The sequence below is a fragment of the Amblyraja radiata genome, chromosome 20 (assembly GCF_010909765.2).
Source record: "Amblyraja radiata isolate CabotCenter1 chromosome 20, sAmbRad1.1.pri, whole genome shotgun sequence".
NCBI lineage: Eukaryota > Metazoa > Chordata > Chondrichthyes > Rajiformes > Rajidae > Amblyraja > Amblyraja radiata.
The window spans coordinates 25,025,664-25,049,064 of record NC_045975.1 but is presented as its reverse complement, the minus strand read 5'-3'; the positions used below and the strand labels follow the sequence as shown (position 1 = coordinate 25,049,064).

At 41.3% G+C, this 23,401-nt stretch overlaps 1 protein-coding gene across 1 annotated transcript in view; it reads left to right on the top strand.

Moving 5' to 3' along the window:
* The window catches only part of LOC116984403, a 38,412-nt gene that overhangs the window by 13,221 nt on the left and 1,790 nt on the right, over positions 1-23,401 (top strand). The window contains exons 12-22 of the mRNA XM_033038558.1: positions 801-964; positions 2,988-3,084; positions 4,012-4,120; positions 5,317-5,509; positions 8,567-8,682; positions 9,918-9,997; positions 11,206-11,282; positions 14,009-14,159; positions 15,157-15,223; positions 16,482-16,647; positions 22,450-22,607. Coding sequence (XP_032894449.1) covers positions 801-964; positions 2,988-3,084; positions 4,012-4,120; positions 5,317-5,509; positions 8,567-8,682; positions 9,918-9,997; positions 11,206-11,282; positions 14,009-14,159; positions 15,157-15,223; positions 16,482-16,647; positions 22,450-22,607 — 1,378 coding nt within the window. The remainder of the gene's footprint in view (positions 1-800; positions 965-2,987; positions 3,085-4,011; positions 4,121-5,316; positions 5,510-8,566; positions 8,683-9,917; positions 9,998-11,205; positions 11,283-14,008; positions 14,160-15,156; positions 15,224-16,481; positions 16,648-22,449; positions 22,608-23,401) is intronic.

Genomic DNA, 23,401 nt, shown 5'->3' with positions numbered 1-23,401 from the left:
TACAGAGTAAGGCTGACTCTTCTAATTTACGGGAATGCCACAAAGCTATGTTATTCTTTCTTTTCACATTCTTTAGATTTTTTTGTTCCACATTAGATCTTTTCTGAAAACTCCAAAATTTGTTACCTAAAGTTGTCCAGCTCTATACTGTTATTTCGGCCATAGTCTTAGACACAGTTTCAATCTAACAGTATAGCAGCCACTGAGCATTCGTATTCATTAAGTTCCAAATTAATGCTATGTTCTGTTAATGTAGTTTTTTTCCAAAATCTAAGTTTAGTTTATAACAATACATGTTGTGTAGTTCCATTCTGGTGTGAGATTGAATCAATGGGAATCATACTCTTAGAATTAAATTAGGAGTTTCAAGCATCTTATTTGTGCTGCTCCTGATTTTCCACTAATTAATTTAATAACCAGAATCAAAGTGTATCATGAATTGGATGTGCACATCTTTGAAGCGAGTTCTTTGATCTATATTCTGTGGTGATGGAAATGTGTGTTCTTAGTACTTACCTTACAGTCTCGAGATTTCATTCCACATATCATGTGAATATGAGAACAACAGACAGCCAACAATGTCATCTGTGGGTGCCCGCTCTACCATCCACTAAATGGAGCTCAGGGCCTGGCAGACATTGACGCAGAGACAATAACCTGGCTGCTCAACACCCGGCTTGAGATCTAACTATTCCTTTGGTTTATGTTTCATCCGCAAGAAGAAGTGGATATTAGTAATGAACATTGATCTATGGTGAGGGCTTGGATTTACTTAAGCCCACCTATTTATTTTCTCACAGATTTCTCAGTGTGTCAGCGACCAGGTTTTATGGCTGCTTTGAGCAAGGTCTGTCCTGCTTCCTAACATATCAACAGGAACGTCAGCAGATACAGCTTGTCCAGGCCCAGGCCAGGCAGAAAAACAAAGCATTAAAACAAGTTAAAATAAATGAAAGTAAACAAGGTAGGATGAACAGTGAGGTGATACTTGCGTCACCATGCTGAAAGAATTTTTTTCTCGGAAATAATTGATTAACGTCTCAGCTATCATAAACTGTTTTATTCCGAAAGATATCAGACTTTCCCTGATGATTCAGTGGATGAATGCATTATGGATAATTCTAAAATACATAAAGAATAGGATTTATAATTAGTAGAGGTCCTGATGTGAGCAACTTTAGAAAGATGGCCAGACTGATTCAAATCAAAAGGACACAAAGTGCTGGAGTAACTCAGCAGATCAGGCAGCATTTCTGGAGAACTCAAAACGACTGTCATCCATGTTCTCCTGAGATACTGCCTGACCTGCTGAGTTGTCACCCCGGATGGCAAGAGCAAAGTGTTCGAGATCTTTGCGGGGGTCTTACAGGGAGACACGCTGGCACCCTCTCTCTTCGTCATTGTCCTTGATTATGCCGTGTGGCAGGCGCTCAAGGAACATGAGGACCTCGGCTTTACAATCACCCCAAGGCATTCGAGAAGAATCGGGCCAATCAACTTGTCAGACCTCGACTTCGTTGATGACATCGTCCTACTGTCAGACCAGAACCAGTTACCTTCTCCCAGCTAACAATGAACTATTCTACATTTTCTTTAATCTTCATTCCCTTTGTCCTGTTTTCACACCTTACATTTCCTTATCTATGTATCTCCCTCTCCCCTGACATCAGTCTGAAGAACGGTCTTGACCCAAAACGTCACCCATTCCTTCTCTCCAGAGATGCTGCCTGTCCCACTGATTTACTCCAGCATTTTGTGTCTACCATTTTTATTCTTCTCAGCTGCTGTGAGTGTCGGCCCTTTTTAGTCAATCTCTTCATTGGATCCATCACAGCTGCACACAGCACAGAGATGTAATATTTATATTCATTCAAATCCCTACTATCCACTGGATACGTTTCATGAATGTAATTTATATTTAGAAAAAATGAAATCTTAAAATCAGGAATGTTTGTTTGGAACAGCGTGAGGAGGTAATTGGTGAGTTTATCCTAATATCTTCTGGTTATCACTTCTGTTGAGTAAATTAACCAGCGCTGTAGAAAAAGTGTACGCCACAATTGTTTGGTTATATGATTCATTTTTGAGAATGAAGAAGCCAATTGCAAGTTCATCATGTACTCGTGCCTTAAGTTTTATTTGGAGAAAGTCAAAGATAATTTGAGTGTATCATTGTTATATACATGAATCCCTCTCAAAGTGAAATAAAGTTTATCAGTCTGGGCATGACACAATGGAATATTTAATACACAATATATTAAAATGTTTTTTTTACTGCTCATTAAAATGTAGAGTTTAAATGGTATGTAATGAAATTTCAGGATTGCTCTAATTTAGAATGATTCTGACCCAGACACTTGTGTGCAATCGATGATGAAGTTAGGTCAGCACAGTAGCACCACACCAGAGACCTGGGTTCAATGACCTTGGGTCCTTTCAGCATGGAGCCTACATGTTCTCCCTGTGATTGGGGGGGGGGGGGGGGGGGGGGGATGAATATAGGATTAATGTGAATGGCTTGTTGATGGTTGGTGTGTAGGGTGAGCCTCAGCATGTTTCATATTGTCTCTCCTACTATTATGTCTCTTTTTTTTTAAATTCTGCTGTATCCTGACTTGGGAAAGCATTTTGGAGCCTTGTCAGATGATCTTTACGCTGCATGTATATTTGTTGGGATTGCGGAACACAGAAAGATGTGAAATGTTTCATTATCTCCATTGGCATCTTTTAATCTCTTATATTGGTGTAAAGTTGTAAAATTAATTTTAATGGATGGTTGCACTGGTAATAAAATATGCACTGTGGGGCTAGTGCTGCAACCTGAATGGACACAAACTGTTGGAATAATTCAGCAGGTAATCAAGTATCTCTGGAGAACATTGAAAGGTGTGTTACAGGTCAAGAGCCTCTTCAGACTCACTGTAACCTGAATGGTTGGATTTAACATATATTCATGTTAAAAGTTACAAATATTTGTTTATTTGCAGATTTGCCTCTAACTGGGTCAGACTCTGGAATTTTAAAAGCACCAGAAGTACCTAAGAATGATTTTGCAAAGTCAGCTGTGGAGTCTATGCTGACCGGGTACACAATGTTTTCCTTCTGTGTTGTCTTGTTAGCTTCTTAGACCAGCACTGTTTTTCTGATTAATCTGAGTTTCTGGATTAATCTGAGCTTCCATTCCTGGATTGCCATTGTGCCAGCAGAGAAATTCAAATGCAGTACTGAGATAATATCCATGCCAAAGGACACAGAATGATGCCATTCCCTATCCAATGCCCCTCGTGGAATATTACAGATGAACTTAGACCACAATGTTCTGGGAGCCCAGTCGTTGGGCACATCTGAAACAACATGGTCTCACTTTGCAAAGCAGTAAACTTGGAGGCATAAAAGATACCTACATCCTTGATCTATACCCAAACTACACTGGCCTGCCCCAACAATTCCAGATCTCTCGCATGTCTCCAATTTAGTATCTCTCAACCCCATGTTCTGTTCCTGCCCCTGTACATTCCCCTCACTGATGTACTGCTGGTCCTGATTCCCCACCCACCTACCAACTAAGTGTACCAGACTTTCCACTCAGCACTCCTCTCGACTGCATTGCAGACCCATTAAATATACTTATTTTCAATCCACTGGTCTCCTTGATTTCTCTCTTCCCAAATTACCTGAGCTTGAAATTAAACATTATTGTTTTCAGTTCCACGCAATATAATAACTTGTCTCCTGTCTACCTTGAGTGTCACCCGAGATTTGCTAACATTTAAAATTGAAGACGGGTGTCACTTAATTGCTGCTTCTTCACAATCTTCTCTTTACAACATTTATGATATTGTACGATATACATTTTAGATCTTTTCTCTTGAAGAAAATTATTTGCTTCGTATTTGCTATGTGAGGAAGAGAAAACTAAAAATCCACTAAGGAAGTTGAACACTCAGATTAAAATTAATTTCTTGGAAGCGTTTGCTCATATTCAGAACTGATTTTTATTTTGCATCTCAGTACTCAAGGAGCAAAGTTTGAATTGACAAAGGATTCAGCTGTGGTGGAGGTGTTGCTTTTTCATGATCAGAAAGGAGTGATTGCTGAGGGAGATTTCAAATTGCCAGAGGTAGGAGTTAATAAATGAATGTTTATTTTTATTACAATTTGGGTACCAGTACAATTTTTGGCCACCTCAGTGAAGCAAACCATAATGTCTTTATTGCCAGATCCTTAACTGTCTGCTTAAATCCATTCTGACTTTTCTTTCTCTTCCTCGGCAATTGTGTCTATCCTCTAATTCCTCAAACCTCCAACCCACCCTCTGGCACATCCACAAAGAAATCTCAGCGAAGCAGAGGTCAAATCTGCATTTTCCGGATCACTTCCTCTTATATCAAGTTTTCATAACTTGCCTTTTTGACTGCAAAGATAAGAAATGAAATCAGTTTTAAGGAATTTAAATCCAGTCTTGAACAGTTGTGGAACATAGGATTAAACTATATACAGTTGAGTAAAAATTGGTAGTCGCATTGCAGACACAACAATTATTTGTTTAGTTTTAGAGATGCAGCATGGAAACAGGCCCTTTGGTCCAAAAAGTTCAAGTCATCCCATCGATTGCCTTTCACACTAGTTCTATGTTACCCCACTTTCCCACTCCCTACACACTCCCCGACATGGGTCAATTAACCTACAAACCAGCATGCCTTTGAGACATGGGAGGAAACCGGAGCATCCGGAGGAAACCCATATGGTCACAGGAAGAACGTGCAAACTTCGCACCAACAGCACCTGAGCTCAGGATTGAATCCAGGTCTCTGGCACTGTAAGGCAGCAGCAGCTCCACTGTATTGCCCAAAATTGAAGTGCAGCATTTCTAAAGTGGAATAAATATATTGTTGGTACTGTAAAGAGGTTATTTAACTAGTATTATACGTGGAAGAGTGTCTAATTAATAAATTTAGATGAATTTAACTCTTTTTATGCAATAATGCTATATCTAGTTGATTTGCAAGTGCTTCACTGAATAATATAAAGGGAATCAATATACGATTAGTCTGTGCTGAGCTGAATATAGTTGAAGGGACTGTGTAAAGGAAACTAACTCTACATGTATTTGCGTTGCACTTAACCTGTAAGAGTTTTTTTGGAGGCATTTATTAAAGTATTATGCTGCTTAGTATTGAAGGTGCAATAATGTTCCATTCTCCAGCACCAGCATCCCCAAATCTCTAAACAAAACTTAATTTGTGTAAATAGATAATGTAGAATATAATTATTTGCAAGTAGAGAGACTGATTCCCCAATACTGACTTCTCATAGGATCTACTTATGGAACAGAAACATGTAAGTGACAAAGAAATTCAACTTTTTACTCCTGGAACGGCACGATTACCAGCAAGAATCATTGCAGCTTTATGCATCAGCCTCAAAGTAGAAGAGGTGGAGGAATCATTGTCAAAGGACCAGTCCACTGAGGCTTGGAGTCTACAAGAGCTTGTTTTGGATGTCACAGGTAAAACTGATTATGAAAAATATACAGAAACACAATAAAGCTTTACAAAAAGAAAAGGCTTCCCAGAATGTCGCCTGGATTATAGAGTATTAGTTATAAGGAGAGGTTGGACAGACTTGGATCGTTTTCTCCAGAGCATCAGAGGTTAAATGGAGACCTGATCTAAATATATTAAGTCATGAGAGACATAGATCGGGTAGACGGTCAGAACCTTACTACCAGGGTGGAAATGTCAAAGACTAGAGGGCACAGCTTTAAAGACCGATGCAACATGTTTAAAGGAGATGTGAAGGGGGAATTTTTTTACACAGATAATAGTGGGTGCCTGGAACATGTTATCGGGGCGGCGGTGGGAGCAGATATGATAGTGGCGTTTAAAAGGCTTTTAGATGTGCACAAGGATGTGCAGGGAAATGGAGGGGTCTGGATGACATACAAGCTGAGGAGATGAAACCTATTTAGTATCAAATTCGACACAGACATTGTGGGCTGAAGGTTCAGTTCCTGTGCGGTACTATTCTTTGTGTAGGAAGGAACTGCAAAGGCTGGTCTGTACTATTCTATGTTCTCTGTTCTAACAACCCAGACTAATTGGTCTGCTGGTCGGATAAATTATCATATTCTGTGATCATAAAATTCTCACACTCACCACTCATTGATTTCACAAGCATCAAGGCCTCACAAATATTGAAATATTGAACTTGGATTAGAAACGTTGGAAAGTGGTGCTCTTTTAATTGTGAAATGAATAAATCACTTAAATTAGAAAGAGGCCTGGGGAAGATATCCTGCTCTGTCCCTGCACAGTATTGAACACAACCCTCTCCTGTAAAATTAGAAGATGAGAAATAGGATTTGGAGTAGGCCTTCAAGAATGCATGCCTTTCATCAGGATCAAGGCTGATCTTCAACCCTGAAGGTATTTCTCAACACTATCCCCACATTCCCATGGAATTGTGTTGAACGGATGTAACAACTGGGCTTCCACAGCATTTCATGGCAGTGAAATATATAGGTACATTTTTAAATCATGAAAGAAGTAATGTCAATCCAAATTCTTTGTGTAGGAGGAGGGGGTGTTGGGGGGGGAGAGGGTGGTGTGGGGGAGGGAGGGGGTGTTGGGGGGGGATGGGGTGATGTGGGGGAGGAAGTGATGTGGGGGAGGAAGGGGTCTTCACTCAGCGGCCACCGGCCGCAGCTCCACACAGCACCTCCCAACTCCACACAGCAACTTACCCAACTCCACACAGCGGCTTTCCCGACTTCACACAGTGGCTTTCCCGACTGCATACATCGGCTTTCCCGACTCCATACAGCGGCTTTCCCGACTTTACCCTTGCGGACTCAATTAGCACGACTTGTTTACTGAGCCCCGCCTCCGGGGCTTTATTCTGTGCCGGAAGCGGCATTACCTTCATGGTGACTGACAGACGAGAAGACCAATCTGCTGATCTCATGATTTTTTAAACCTTCGTAACTTTTCTCATATTTCACCGATCGATACAAAACCTGGTGTCTTGGAGTAGAGGAGAACGGTGAATAAGGTGGCGAAAAAATCTTTGCGATATATGGTAGCGTTCCACGTAAATTTAATTACAAAGCAGACCAGAAGTGGTCAAGGTGAGAGTTTTAGTAATAATATAGATAGAATTATTCCAGCTTCAATCCCTAATGCTGAGGTTCTTGTTCTTACTGATATAATGGCAAGCGAATCATAATTTCAAATTGGGCTTTGATGTTTTAGCAGTAGTCATTTAAATTTTCCTCTCCGGCACTTCTAGTTGGAAACTGTACATGTCGTTGTCATGGCTATCCCTCGAGGTCGAGGATGATGGTCTATGTTCCGTTGTTTGAATGGACTCTCAGGTGGCTTATGTGTCCAATCCTGGCTTTGAAAGTTCTTCGCAATTCAGGACAGGTAATTCCAGATGGCAGATCAGGCTTTGGTTGTTGCTGCCTCTCTTTTTGTTTTCTTCTCTTCGTCTAATTCTACGCATCTGTTTGCTTCGAAGGTAGCTGTTCCTTTTTGGATGATGGTTCGCCAGAGTTTCCATTCCTTGGCATTGGTTTCCCAATTGTCGATGTCGATTTCGCATTTCTTCATGCTGGCTTTTAAAGCGTCTTTGAATCTCTTCTTTTGTCCGCCCCTTTTATGTTTGCCTTCTTTAAGATGGGAATAGAAGGTTTGCTTTGGTGGATGCACGTCTTCGATCCGAACAACATGACCGGCCCATCTTAGTTGGTTCTTAATGACAAAGGCTTTGATGCTAGATGTTTTTGCTTCATTCAGCACGCTGACGCTGGTTCTTCTGTTCTCCCAGCTGATATTTAAGCTGTTTTGGAGATATCGTTGATGGAACTTTTCAAGTGTTTTCAGATGGCGTCGGTAGGTTGTCCAGGTTTCTGATGCGTACAGGAGTGTTGGAATCACCACTGCTCTGTACGCAAACATTTTGGTGTCTGTTTGGATGTCGCGATTTTGAAAGATTCTCGTTCGAAGACGTCTAAAAAATGTTCCAGCGCACTTAAGATGATGTTGGATCTTGTCATCAAGGTCGATAATGACAGGATTGTCATGTATACTGATAATGACACGATTGAACTCAGTTTTGATACTCTCTCTAATTTAAAAGTATGTTGACACTCACAGGTATATTACAAGGGTATTCAATCTCAAAGAAACTAAACCTAGCAAGGAATCAGTGACTCAAAGAGGCTGGAAGGGAGAAATAATATCAAATAAATGATAACCCTTTGTTGAATCTTGGTCTTTGGTGTACATTGGATGGATTTGGCATAAATCATCGTGAAGATTTTGTATTGCATGCTTATTGTGGCGATAAGACCGATCTTGGTGAAGTATAGCAGAGCTGACAGTTTCTTCTGTATATTTATGACAATTTCCTCTGCTTAGTCGTATAGTCAGGAAAATAGACCATCATTTTCCCCAAGGAAGGGAGATAAAATCATCTAAGTTTATTTTGAGCCATCAGAAATCTAAACAAAGAGCCTGCTGTAACAGAATTATTTGTGTTTGATTTTTATTTCTCCCCATAGGGATAGACCTTAAGGAGACCAGACAGAATGAGCTTGAGAAATGCCTCAGGAAACCTGAGCTAAGAGAAAGCTGCACTTCTGCCATGTCATGGGCTTCCTCCTCCGTGGCAAAATCAGTAAGTACAAAATACAACTGAATGGTACACGGAAATTAAAAGGAAATATGAAACTAGCCACGTATTTCTTTTACTAATCATTATCAAGTGATCTCTGTTTGCAAATGCTGGCGTGTAGGTATGATGTGGTTGTACTCGAGAGAGTGCAGAGGAGATTCACCAGAGATTCTCCAGCCTGAAGAAGGGTCTTGAACCGAAACCTATCCATGTTCTCCAGACCTGCTGAGATACTGCAGGACTTGTGTCTTTTTTTTGTAAACCCAGCATTTGCAGTTCCTTGTGTCTACATTTCACCAGGATGTTGCCTAGATTGGAGAACTTCACTTATGGGAGCTGTAATTTTTTTTTCGCAGTTGAGTTTACATCATGCTGTCTTACCAAATACAATTGTAAATATATAAATCTGAATCTTTCAATTAGATTCCAATGTGACTTTGTGTGTCCATTATTCTCTCCTATTCTGCTATTTAAAGAAGTTTGTATAGTTGGATACAAACTTCTCAGCAGCAAGGCGCAGGCTTGAATGGATGTCTTTATCCTAAAATTGACATCCGATGCGTTTTGTGAAGTCAACTAAGTGCTAGGACGTATGCAGTTTAAAGTAGAGTTCCAAGGAATGTTGAACAGAGGGACCTTGGGAGTTTAGTTTAGAGATTCAGCATGGTAACCGGCCTTTCGGTCCACGCTGACCAGCGAGCCCCGTACACTAGCAATATCCTACAACTCAAGTCCATACATTTCTGAGGGTGGCAATGCAGGTGAATAGAATGGTGAAGAAGAAGTCTGAAGAAGTGTCTCAACCCGAAACGTCACCCATTCCTTCTATCCAGAGATGCTACCTGTTCCGCTGAGTTACTCCAGCATTTTGTGTCCATCTTCGAGTGGTGAAGAAGCTTGCCTTCATATGTTGGGGCACAGAATATTAAAGTTGGGATGTCAATTGTTCGATGAATGAGTTCTCAAGTGGTTTTGAGATAATTTTATTTTACACAGTGGTTGATTAGAACTCGCTGAAAGAGGAGGTTTCAGACACAATCACTAAATTTAAGAGACATTTAGAAATGCACTTGAAACAGACAAGTCATAGAAGGATATGGAGTTAACATGAGCAAATAGGAGAATGTAGATGGGTAAAATAGGTATACAAAGACATGGTGGACAAAGAGCCCGTTTCTGTGCTGAACAACTCTGACTCTTGACTCTTAAGTTAATCAATAGCGTTCTCCCTGTTTTAGGGTTTGGTTTCCGAGGAACAAATGCAGCTGTTGATAGAGGAACACAATTTCCAGCTCTCCCAGCTACAGGAACAGCACCAGTGAGTAATAGTGGATAACTGCAAATGGAGATCATAACTTTCACGTGCGTGAAGAGAAGACTGATGCCTATTACAGGAATTTGCATATTTGTTATTCGCTAAATGTTTTAGAACCAAGACATTTGAACATCGAAATTGAATTAAATATTGTTTTACATTATTGATTTTTCACTATAAGATCCAGGATTTAATCTAGCACAGAAAGGAAATGGAGGACTGCTTTCTATACAGGTGACTAAATATGTAATTAATATCATGAGCCCGAGTTCATATCAATCTAAAAACAGTAAACTATTCCACTTTCTTGAAAGACGGTTGTGCTTTTTTTCCAGTGTATACTTTATCGTAAATAGGTAAGTAAGGAGTTTTCTCTTTGAAATAGTTTTTCATTCCTGGTTGTCAGTTTATAGAACATACAACAGTCCAGGACAGGAACCTTTGGCCCACAATGTCCATTGCTGAACATGATGCCAAGTTAAACCAACCTCATCTCCCTGCACATGATCCACATTCCACTATTCCTGCATATTCATGTGCCTATCTAAAAGCTCCTTAAACACCACTATTGTATCAGCTTCATGAAAGTTTTGCTTATCCCTTGAAATGGAGGTAGAATGGTTGAGGAATGAAAGAGTAAGCATTGGACAACGTTACAGCAAGGAAAACGAGCAAATTGACAGCAAAGTTTAGGCATCAAGAAAAAGGAGTGAACTGAGCTGAAACAAGAATCTTCCATGCAAACCATAACAAGCTCTGCACAGCCTGGGCCAATGCCGGTTCACATTTTAATTGTAGGAATTAAGTTGTTCAGTGTCAGACAAAGGCGAATTAGCTTTTTTATCTTTGCCTTCCTTCTCCATCTAGCTGCATCTTACATTGCTCTAGCTTTTCCTAATTATGATGTAAATTCCATGACTTTGACCTGTTCAGAGATGGTGTCAATTATTTAATGCAATTTTGGTCTTATTTCCAATCAACAGCATCAGGGGTTTGTTCCTATTATTATTTCTGTTGAGCATCCCTCTTATATGAAATATGGTCAATCAATTAGTACCAAAAAAAAGCATGTTATCATCGCAAGACAAAGAAAGTAACTGCCAGTGTTGTTGGAAAGTACGCTCTCTGCAAATGTGAAGTATCAAAATAGGTTAAATATCCCCGTTTGGGTGAATACAGAATCTTATCGGTACTCTACTGTAAAATTCCAGAAATCAAATGAAGAGCCTTCTAGAGTCTTTCAGAACATCTGTACCAGACTGTGCACTCGATCAAACTTTCTTGACAGGTGGGTAGAGTGTGCAGGGACATCCTTGCATTTGGATGTTGTTTTATATATATGGATGTCTTTCAATGTCAGAGATGTACGTTTGAGAACAATGAAATACAGTGTATCTCTACTTCAATACTAATGTAAAAAGTAAGACAGACAAAAGTTGTGATCCCAGAAACCTTAATTTGAAACAATTCCATCTCATATCAGATTGAAAAATAAGAGCCGTAATAATCATATATCAGGGCCTTATTTGGATAGGTTAGCTGGATGCTAATGGAGTAGCAATACAGATACTGAAGTGGATGTACTTATTTGTACCAGGGAACCTCAGCATCGAGCTTGCACTTTTCCAGTTGATCCCTTTTCCTGAAGTTCCGTTTCTCTATTAGATCATAATCTAACAATTAATTTGTTTGTTTTCATTATGAATTATTGATTAGTGGGTTGTGGTTTGGAGCTACAAATGGCTGAACAAATCCTGATGAAGTACTAAGAACCGCTCTCCTTTGGTTGAAACGATAAACCAGGAATCTGGTCTTTTTCATGGGGGACATTAACTCTACTATTTGAAGAAGAACCGGCAAACTCCCTGGTCTCCTGTCCAATAATTCAACTATATGAAAGGGACATTAGAGTCAGGGCCAGATTTACGTATAAGCTTCACATAGGGCCTCGAGATCTAGGGGGGGCCTCAGCAGGGCCGGATTTACCTATAGGCTTCATAGGCTGAAGGCTAGGGCCTCAAAATCTAGGGGGCCTCCGGCCAAGGTGTTTTATTTCCCAGAGTAAAAAAAATCCCAAGAAAAAATAAATTGGAGCACTGTCAGCGTTTCCACTTTGACGGGAATTGCCCGAAATTCTGGTTCCGGCCCGCTGGAAATTTTGGGGAAAAAAATTGTGACCATCCGCGCCTGCGCAGTTGGGGGAAGCCGGTGACACAGTAGCGACGCAAAATGACACAGTCTATCCGCGCGTGCGCAGTGGACCCGGGCGGGTTCAGATCTCCATTTGCACTCCACACAATCACCTCGATGCCTCGTGTCTACCAAAGATCCAAGGTGTCTACAAGTAAGTAGTGGAATATTGCGTTGCGGGAGTGCCCGTTTCTCCGGGCCGGGGAGGGGGGGGGCTGCGGTGTCTGCAGCACGGAGTCGGAGCCTCGCTGTGTGGGAGGGAGAGAGAGGGGGAGGGAGGGAGAGAGAGGGGGAAAGGGGGGGTGAGACAGAGGGGGGGGAGGTAGAGAGGTGGAGGGAGGGGGAAGGAGGAGGGGGAGAGGGAAAGGGGATTATCTTTAGTGAGATTGCAAAATTAAGGTAGGTTTTAGAGCAATTATATTTTCTCCTCCATATGAATAATAATTGGAACTGCTTTCTTTTCATTGATAACAATAGTGAAAAATATGAATTCCATAGTTTGCGACTCGTTTTGCATCATATTTTTAATGTGCACACACTAACACAGTCGAACAGTAACAGGCAATCAAATCAACACACAAAACATTTTCTAAAAAAAGGTTTAATTTACTGCAAAAACTTACAGTATTTTATTTGCAGTGTTTGCATGCTCCGATATAACATTTTACATAACATTTTACAGTACAGCTTGATTATTAAAACAAGGACAGCTTCAATTCTTGATTTAAAAAAATGTATACACAATGATCCCAATCATCCCATTCCAACCACTCAATACTCTTGACTCAACCAAAATGATTTCTGAAGTATTGGTCATAAATTTGGTGCAAAAATGTTCCAAAATAAGGCTCAAAATGCACCAGAGAGCATCTAAAATCTCAGAGCTTCCAGGGCCTGGACCCCGGACGCAAGGTTCTTTGAGCTTCGCGCTTGTGATATGCACTGCATGCATTTATTTCACGTAGAATTTTTGTAATCCTGCATGCCACCTCCCTTTTTGAAAAGCTTCGTAAGGGCCTGATGTATAATCTTTTTGACACTGTCATAGGCCTTTCTTACATATGCTGTCACAACGCACTGTAGTCTCTAAACAACACTTCAGTAATTTTCCTTGCCCTCTATTTTAGAATAATAGTGTTTTAAGCCGATAACTCGACACTAGCACTGGCAATAAATAAAAAGCGCAGCTTTCCAGCCCTTATCTCATTGGCCACGCTCGGCTGCACATCTGGTGGACTCTTCCATCTTCCTCTCGTCGTCGGGGTGGGGGATTGGGAAGGGCCTCACAAGTGGAATAGCCTAGGGCCTCCCTTCATCTAAATCCGGCCCTGATTAGAGTCATGCAGCACGGAAACAGGACCTTCAACTTAACATGCCCCCTCTACACTAGTCCTGTCTGCCCGCGTTTGGCACATATCCTCTAAACTGTTCCTATCCATGTACATTTCCAAATGTCTTTTAAATATTAATTGGCCACTTAACTTTGATGTTATCCATAAAATACACTGATTTGTTTTGTGAAGCATTCTGAGGTGCACGAGCACTACATGCATTGTTAATTATTTATTTTCATGGTGGTTGAGTTAACACAAGCAGGAGGTTCTTTCGATGTTGTTTGTTCCAAACTTTAAATGCTGGTTAAATGTTTTTCTTGAAATGAAATTCTTAGTCTTCCTGCTTCATCTAATGATTTCTAGACATGGTACTGAAGAGTTAATAGTACATCTTGAAGCATCAGTTTTCATGAACTGATTCAAATTATTTAAATCTGTTTAATTTTCCAACATTTAGATAGTTAGCTAAAACGTTTGTGTTTTTGAATAGATATGCTGGAAAGGATACCAAGGTCAGAGAGCGCACATTTGACAACTGAGAATAAGAATTGTGATGTTGAGGCAAATGGAGAATGGACACAGAATCATTCAGCTCGAGATGTCAGATCAGCACTAACTGGTCCAAAACCCCCACCAAAAAGGTGAGGAACTGATAGCAGCTAAATCACCTATCTACAAGAAACCAAGGAAACATAATTAGGTTTATAAGTTAATTTAGATATTTTTAAGGATTTTTGAGCAAAGTTTTTTTAGTGAAGAGAACAAGTGAGGATACCCATCCTTGATCAGGACTCAGTGATTTTCAGTGGAGAGAACAAACGTGAATGTACGGTAGAAAATCAGGTATGCTCAGAACATGAGTCTTAATGAGAGACGGAAAAGAGATTTAAAGAAACATTTAGCAGACAAAGTTTATTCACTATTGTGCATTGCACAAAGCAACCAAACATCAGCAGATCCAATATTGCACACTGCTAACAAAGCAAGTAGTGGTGGCTTGGTACATCTTGAAAAGAATGGGTGACACAGAGAAGGTTTACCAAGGAAGACTTTGTATCATCATGCAAGGGGACAACCCTCATAAACTCTTGATCTGGTCTGAGAACCTGCATAAAACCATTTAAGCTGTTCTATGTCTCAGCTCATGGAGCAATCCCATTCCTTTATTAAGTTTCCCTGTAACCTATTCTCCCTGCATTCTGATCAATAACCTCCAGATTCTTTCACACCTATGCACGTGTGAATGTTAGGTGAACATTCAAAATTGTGGGGAATTGGTGGAAATGTGGGAAAGAAAATGGGATTGATTTGTGTAAATAGTCAGTGTGAGCTGAAGTGCCCATTTCTGTATCTCTCTATGCCCCTATAAATTAGATACCTTCTTGGTCTTTGGAGGCATTAACACATTGGTGGTACTTTTATGACTGAAACTATTAAGAAAGTTGTTAGAAAGTATTTTACAATGCAGATATCTTTCTCATATAAGTGAGGGAACAGATTGTACACATCCATATCATGATTCGCCATTGCCTCCCAAGGTGTTAATAGTTGACATACTTGGCTTTGGTTGTTCTCTTCACTTAATATGTTTCACATTTTAATATGACTCACTATATTCCTCTGTCTATTTCCCCTCAGTGCTGTTGCAAGACAAAAGATCAGCGTGAGCAAGAGTCTTCTGCTGAAAAAGAAACTTCCAGAGGATGTAAGTAACAGTCAATAAAATGACCAACCTATTTGCAATAGTGCACTATAATGACAGTTTTTTAATTGGATAAACAAGGTAACATGCAAAGGATTAGAGAGCAGGATACAACAAACATTAAAAAGACAATGTAAGTCCCAAAGTAGTAGTAATTGTTCTGGCCAAAATTGGACCAACCATGATCTTATTGAATGGCAGAGCCAATAGCTTATTCCTGCTCGTGTTCCTTTTGTTTTTACATTTACATAATACATTAATTGTTTTTGATTAAACTGTGGATTATAGCAGGACGAGCCAATTGAATCTTCTGAATGAATTAACAGGAATTAATCAATAGATAGAGGATTAATCGGTTCTTTTGAAACAGAATTCCACTGCCATATTATCTGGGTACTTTTCCAACTATGTTAACTTCCCATGATAGCAAAGGAATACTATTGGGAAGATCAGCTTCCGGGAAAAGTAGTTATACAGTAATCACAGAGATATCCATTCAGGAGCAACGGGGGCATTTAGAAAGCAGCTATCATAATAATGTCATCTTGTCATGAATTGCCAACTTAATCCCTGTCGCAACTCATCTGCTGCCAAAACTCTCTTCCATGACTTTACCACATTTATACTTGACCAGTCCAGCACCGGGCTCTGCTGCAACTTTCCATAAACTCAACAAACCTCTGCTATCCATTTTCTAACGTACAAAAAATCTGTTTACCTGTCCTTTTTGTGATTGCCGATCTATGTTGCACCTAGCTACGCAAAGTCACAACGTTTTATAATTCTCATTCTGTTGACAAATTCCGCACGGGCTTCAACCTCAGCAACACACGCACGCGCACACACACACACTCACTCACTCACTCTCAATCTTTTTGAGGTATATTTCTATCCCTCTTGAGCATCACCATTCAAGCCTACAACTGGCAATGCCCTTGCCATGGCTTTCCCTTAACGTTTTCCCCCTTTATACTTTTTATTTCTTGAAACCTACTTTTAACATTCTAACCCTAACATGTTACTTCCTCTACTTTGGCCCAATGACCTGTGATGATTTTCCAATTCTCAAACCTGATTTACTTATGAAAAGGCATTTTCTCCTATTTTTGGTGTTATATTAACCAAATTAACATTGCAAGCATTCTTATATTGAGTGGACAGAAATTCTTTATCATTTTAAGCTGCATATTGAAAAGACAGAGTATAGCCCAACTCAAATTGTCCAGGTTCAGAAAAATGAGGGCATTGCGGTGTGTTTTAGGTTTGGGAGAGAATGAAAATACTGGAAGAGAACATGTGGAGAAATAAAAATAATACAATTGAGAAGCTTCAGTCTGAGACAAGCAGAAAACTGGAGAAACAGCTCTCAGTTCAAAAGAGACTTCAACTGCATTCAGACAACGTGGCACATGATAGCAGAAGCAAAGGTTTGTGTTCTGATTCAGTATTTAACACATTAAAAACAAGTCAAACTTTTGGTCTCTATGTTCTGCTGGTGCTATCCAGGTTCTTTGGTTTTGTACCATTATCAATTTTCTCCTAAAATATAGTTGGATTTCTGTTCCTAAGCATGAATGCTGCTAGAAGGTCCAAGCATATAGGAATTACCCTTGGATATTTTGTGTCCATGGCTTGTGAGGATGAGAGGATGTTTAATAGTAAGATTAAACGAGAACTTACCAGTTTGAAGTTTGATCTTGATTTTATGAGGAGTTACGATGAGCGATTATGTGAAGAAGGGCCGTCCGTCTGCATGCGCGTCAATCTTCAAAGCAGCGGTGTTAAATCACAGATAAAAAAGAAGACCTGAGAATAGTAAGATTATGAAAAACTTGAACTTCCATATGACCTTGATAATATGAGGGTGGGAGCGGTGGGCACGTAATCGCTCATCGTAACTCCTCATAAAATCAAGATCAAACTTCAAACTGGTAAGTTCTCGTTTAATCTTACTATTTTACTTCGGAGTCACGTGAGTGACTACGTGAAGATTTCAAAGCTCTGTGATTTTACGCCGGTTACGAATCCAGGCGTCACACACTGAATGGATTGACCATGGATGCGTGTAATCATTAAAGAATTCAGACATTACGTAGTTAAGTAAGAAACTGATGCTTTAAATGAAAGAAAAGGTTTTTTTTAAAGTTACCCCTCTCAACCTTGGGGGGGAAACTAAGGGACAGAACTTAAAATGGTACGTGCAAACACCCCCAGTCCGGTTATAGGTTTGTTATAAAACCGGTGGACCGTTATTTCATTCGTCCATCCTGCAGCCACTAGGATGTCGTCAAGGGGCACGTCCATAGCTCTTGCTGCCGACGTAGATGCAGCCCTGGTCGAGTGAGATTTAACCATATAAATGTTTACTCCTGCTACTGCCATTACCTCTTTTGACCATCTGGAGATGGTTTGAGTTGACACCTTTTGGTGTGGTTTTTTTTTGGGTTTTTTTATGGCTGATGAGGACCGATTGTTCTGTGCCTCTGAGATTCTCCGTAACTCTCAGATAGTGGTGTTAGTATGTTACCACCCACACAACCGTTGGTCCTCTGGATATGCCAAGAACTGGATCTCCATCCCTGGCATTCCTGGCCTGCTCTGTTTATCAGGTTCCTGATTAGGAATGTTATGTTGTTCATATTGGTGGTCATGTAGTCCAACCGTAGCTTTTGCAGTGTCTGGACTCTTTGTCAGCATACCACCTTCAGGGTTAGTTATAGGCGGTCCCCACTGTCAAAGTAGGGCTTGTACCACACTCACATCCCATGTGTCAGTGTACCTTGGCCTTGGAGGTCTTAAATTGTAAATTCCCTTCATGAATTTTGTTGTAAAGGGGTGCGTTCCTATCGAACTGTGCCCTGCTTCCGGCATCAGATTGGAGGAGAGTGCGCCTCTGGCACTATAGATGCACTATAACTTAGTTTATAGTTATAGTACAGTTGATAGGAACTCCAAGACATCCGTTATCCGAACTGTGTTGTATTTGTTCGGACAGTCCTATGCCTTGAAATGGCCTCCTCAGAATCTGCAGACCAAGAAGTTATACGTTCATGTAGTGGATGATTGCTCCCTGTAACTGGGTTCACTAGGAGGTCCCTGCTCTTGGGTACAGCCATTAGTGGCTGGACTATAATTCCCAAAATTTTTGGGGACCAGGCTTGAGTAGGCCAATCTGGCACTACCAATATGCCTGTGGCTTAGTCTTGCTTGATTTTTGTCAAGCATCGGTTTGTGAGACAAATTGGCGGAAAGCATACATAAACATTCCTCCCCAATTGAGGGAGAAAGCATCCACTGCCTTGCTCCTGGATCCAGTTCGCAGGACACATATCTGGGTAACTAATGGTTAGTTTAGATGCAAACGGATCAACATCTGGTATGCCAAATCGTGTAGTTATTTTGTTAAATACTGTCTATTATTAAACATTCATGATCCAGCATCTGTCACCGTGTTATATCTACCTCGTAGATTTCCCAAATATTCCTCTCGATACACCAGTGCCAAATGAGGTTCGACAATCTGTCGTAAGATACAGATTTTACACCATCCCTGTTAATGGATATATGCCACCGCAGTGGTGTTATCAATCTGAATTTGAACAAGCACCAGTTGCATATCGCTACAGAGAACCTTGAGTCCATATTGTGCCCCCAACAATTCTGGGTAATTGATTCCATGTGTTGGGGAATTACAGACTCCTGCTCATTCCATCTGCCCCCACAGCTTTAGACTGTGTTGGTGTCTCCCCATCCTTAGCCGCTTGCATAGGTCTGAAGAACCCTCGATGGCTTTCGAGCAAAATTTCCCTGAGCTGTCTCCCATTCGTTATCCACCATAGTTATTCAACAATGGCCTCTGCTGGCAATCCATAGTTTGCCAATTCGGCCTGCATATAATTTGAGTGTTCATTCCTTTGCTTACTGTAAGTTCTGGTAATGCAAAGGCCCGTACTGCTGGGAATGCAGCTACTATTTGCCAATTACACTCGCTGTTTGCCTGATAGATGGCTAGAATTTGACTATCAGGTCATTGCAGGCTTAATTAATATTGTCGTTTGCCCCTAGGCAAAGTCACCAACATATTTACTGTTTTTGATAGTAAATTCTAGGTAATCAATTACCCTTGTAGGTGTCAATTTTGATTTAACTGGATGGATGAGGTAACCAATTCTTTCAAACAGGGTTTTGGTTTGCTTGACTCACGCTTCTGCCAATTCTTGGTGACTCCAAAATGAAAAAGTCCTCCAAATATGCCATTACTATGTGGTTTTGAGACCTTTGTAGGCCCAGAATTGGTTTCCGTAGTTTTGTCAATAGTCTAGGAGCTGATGTCAACCCATTTGGCAGATCCATACCATCCAGTTAAACTTCAAATATCTCCTGTTCTTAGTGAATAGACACCGAATAGTATGCATCTTTGAGGTCGATGCATGCCATGTGACCATTCCATAGGAAGCTCCTATAAAACAGTAGTTAAACCGTAACAAAATTACTGTTTCTAAAAGTCTATACTGCACAAATGAGTTACACCTGGATGAAGTGACATCCTCCATCTGTCACATGTCCTGAATGGCAATCCTGCCCAAAAATACTGGGCCTGCCTCGAAGACAATTCCAGTCCGAGTTCCAAGTCTGCTTGGAACCTGTGTATGTTGTGCAGTAAAATTATTACGTTATTATTTGTTTTTAAAAACCCCATTCTGAAATTTCTTGTTATTGTCATTTTGAACAAGAACACAAGAGTAAATTACCAACATGTAACTGCTCCACAATCCCTTGTTTCAGTAAACCCAGACCCACCTACCTCCATGGCTACCGGTGATCTTGTGGTAAGCCCAAAGGCCCCTGATGCAGATTCCTTTCCTCTCCTTGATTGGGAGTAGGACTGGTAAGGAGTGTGGATTCCATGTTTCTCCCGACCTCTGCTTGGGTCTGGTCTGAAACCTCATCATACTGAGCCTGCCTTGTAGGACAATTCTGGCCATTATTTTGAGTCTGCCTTGAAAGACGACTCTGATCATATTTCCGTGCCCAGCTTTCAAGCTACCACCGGATTCAGTGAACCGCTCCACTGAGAGTGAGGTTCGTAGGCAGCCCTGAAAACAGGTGCTGCCGCAGGCCCCTGAGGATACCTGTGCTGACATGGCCCTTCCAGTGGACCTAAATGAGATTCTAGCTTTGGTCAGACTGAAAAGGACCATGAATGCTCCTCTCCTTAGAGCAGGAGACATTTGTGCAGCCCTGAAAACAGGTGCTGCTGCCTGCAGGTTCTCCATAATACCCGGGCTGTCAAGAGCTAGATTCCATCCAGGGAAGCACCCAGTGGAACCTGGATGATTGCAGAAGCACTTATTTTCTGTTTGTTTGTATGGAAGCTTATTATTCCTTTTATGTAAAGCATTTTGGTGTTGACTTAAATAGTGCAATATAAGTAAAACTTACTTACTTACTTCCTTTCTTCTGCTTGTCCCTGGGAAGGTTTCCCCCCCCCCCTCTCTTTGTACTCTGATTCAGAGTGGTTTCTTCCACATGTAGTTCCCCCTTCAATGGGGAAGACATTGGGCTGCCCCATGTGCGAGGCTCCCGGCACCGGCACTGCTGTAGGCCGTGCTGATGCTGCTCCTTCCTTTGGAGCAGATTATCGTTGGAGCAACTTCTCCATAAGTTGCTCCATGTGGGAGAAGTCGTCCTCAGACGCTCTCCATTGAGGGAGGGTATCCCTCTTCCCCGGACTCATCTGAGTCAACTGGTTAGTTTAGACTTGCGGGTGGCATTACGTCCCGCAGGACAACCATGGAGCTCCTGCTCCCGCGCAAAGTCTCCTGCCGATTCTGCTGTCGACGCTAATGTCGGGAACAAGACCGTCGCCCGCTATTTGGAAGGCTGCGGTCTTCGGCAGCCGACATCCCCGCGGGCCGTCTCCTCGACATCTGGGCTCTGAAAAAAACTTCAAGCCCGAAAGAACGCAGGTAAGTGATTTCAACTTTCCTTACCTGCTCATCCCGACGGCCTGGGAGGCTCAATGCCTGCCAGTCCGTCGTGCGTGTTGCGTTCAGACGTAATGACGCGCATGCAGACGGACGGCCCTTCTTCACGTAGTCACTCACGTGACTCCGAAGTAAAATCTATGTTTAGTGTACTGCATTGGTGTTACCCCCTGCACCCATGCAGAACTCATGGACTTCATCAACTTCACCACCAATTTCCATCCTGCACTCAAATTTACTTGGACCATCTCGGACACCTCCCTCCCTTTTCTTGATCTTGCAGTCTCCATCACAGGAAATAGACTATTGACTGATGTCTTATTACAAATCCACTGACTTCCACAAGAAGGAGTTCGACCCGAAATGTCACCTATTCCTTCTCTTCAGAAATGCTGCCTGTCCCGCTGAGTTTACTCCGGCATATTGTATCTACCTTCGACTCCCACAACTACATTGACTACACTTCTTCCCACCCTGCTTCCTGCAAAGACTCTATCCCATACTCCCAATTCCTCCGCCTATGCCGCATGATGAGGTTTTCCATACCAGGACATCCAAGAACATTACGCAGAAGTTCACTTGCACCTCCTCCAACTTCATCTACTGTATCCGTTGTTGAAGACGTGGACTCTAATACATCGGCGAGACCAAACGTAGACTGGGCGATCTTTTTGCTGAACTCCTTCGCTCAGTCCGCCTGAACCTACCTGATCTCCCGGTTGCTAAACATTTTAATTCTCCTTTCCATTCCCACACTGAACTTTCTGTCCTAGGTCCTTTCCATTCTCAGAATGAGGCTAAGTGCAAATTGGAGGAACAGCATTTCATATTTTGCTTGGGCAGCTTACAGCCCAGTGGTATGAATATTTATTTCTCTAACTTCAAGTAATATCGGCATTCCCCCTCTCTCTATACCTCCCCCACTCAAGTCGCACCACCTTCTCGTTTTCACCCAACAAACAGCTAACAGTGGCCTGTTTCCTTTATCATCGTTACTTTTTTTGCATATCTTTCATTCATTATTCTTTATCTCTCTACATTATCGTCTATATCTCTCGTTTCTTTTTCCCGTGATTTTCAGTCTGAAGAAGAGTCTCGACCCGAAACATCACCCATTCCTTCTCCCCAGGGATGCTGCCTGTCCCGCTGAGTTATTCCAGCTTTTTCTGTCTATCTTTGGTTGATCGGTATGTTGGCCAGAACATTTGTTCACTCATTTACTCCTTTCTTTTTCCTTGGTAGATGAAATCTGCCTCCCAGCACTGTTCATGCCAATGAAGATCAGACAGGTATTTATGCCAAAGGCTCGTTTATACTTCCATCCATCAGGTTCGGCAGGCTTCTTCCGCCTAACGCAAGCGCCATCAGTTTTCAGCCTTCCTCCTTTGGGCTGTAGCACCGTATCCTTCACACTGGACTAGTATTAAAGCAAGGTAATATAAGTCTAAAAGGTTGTATAAACTTCTGATCAGGTCCAATGGGGATTATTCTGTACAATGCTGACTGCACAGAATATTATTACTTTGGAAAGAATAGGGAAAAAATTATGAATGATTATTCCAGATATTGAGAATATCAAATGTGACAGGAAGGCTAACTAGAGTACAATGAAGGCAATTGTACATTTGATTGTTGGTGAAAAGGCAGTCTATTTTCTTTTTAATTCCCTTGTAATGTTCATAAGACAGAATCAGGCCATTTTGATAATTGAGTCTGCTCCAACATTCAATCATGCCTGATCTATTTTGCCCTCACAACCCCAATTTTCCTGCCTTCACTTCGTAACATTTGACAGCCTTACTAATCAACAATCTTTCAATATCTGTTTTAAAAATACCCAATGACTTGGCCTCCACCACCACTTGTGGCATTGAATCCCACAGATTCACTACCGTCTAGGTAACGAAATTCCTCCTAATCTCCACTCTAAAGGCACTTCCTTTTATCCTGAGGCCGTGCCCTCTGATCCTCATAATCAGGAGGCTGAACTGCCAAGATGGAAAAGAACCCCAGGGTTTTACAAATGATATGATTGGGAGTTACTCCAATCTCTGTGATACCCAAACCTAACACTCTCTCTTACACTTGTCTTGGTGTAGTAGGTAGCATTCATTAATTTAACAATTTGTGATATCAGGTTAATATGCTTTTTGTACTGTGTAGTTCAGTTGAAATTGGCATGTTTTACTTGACT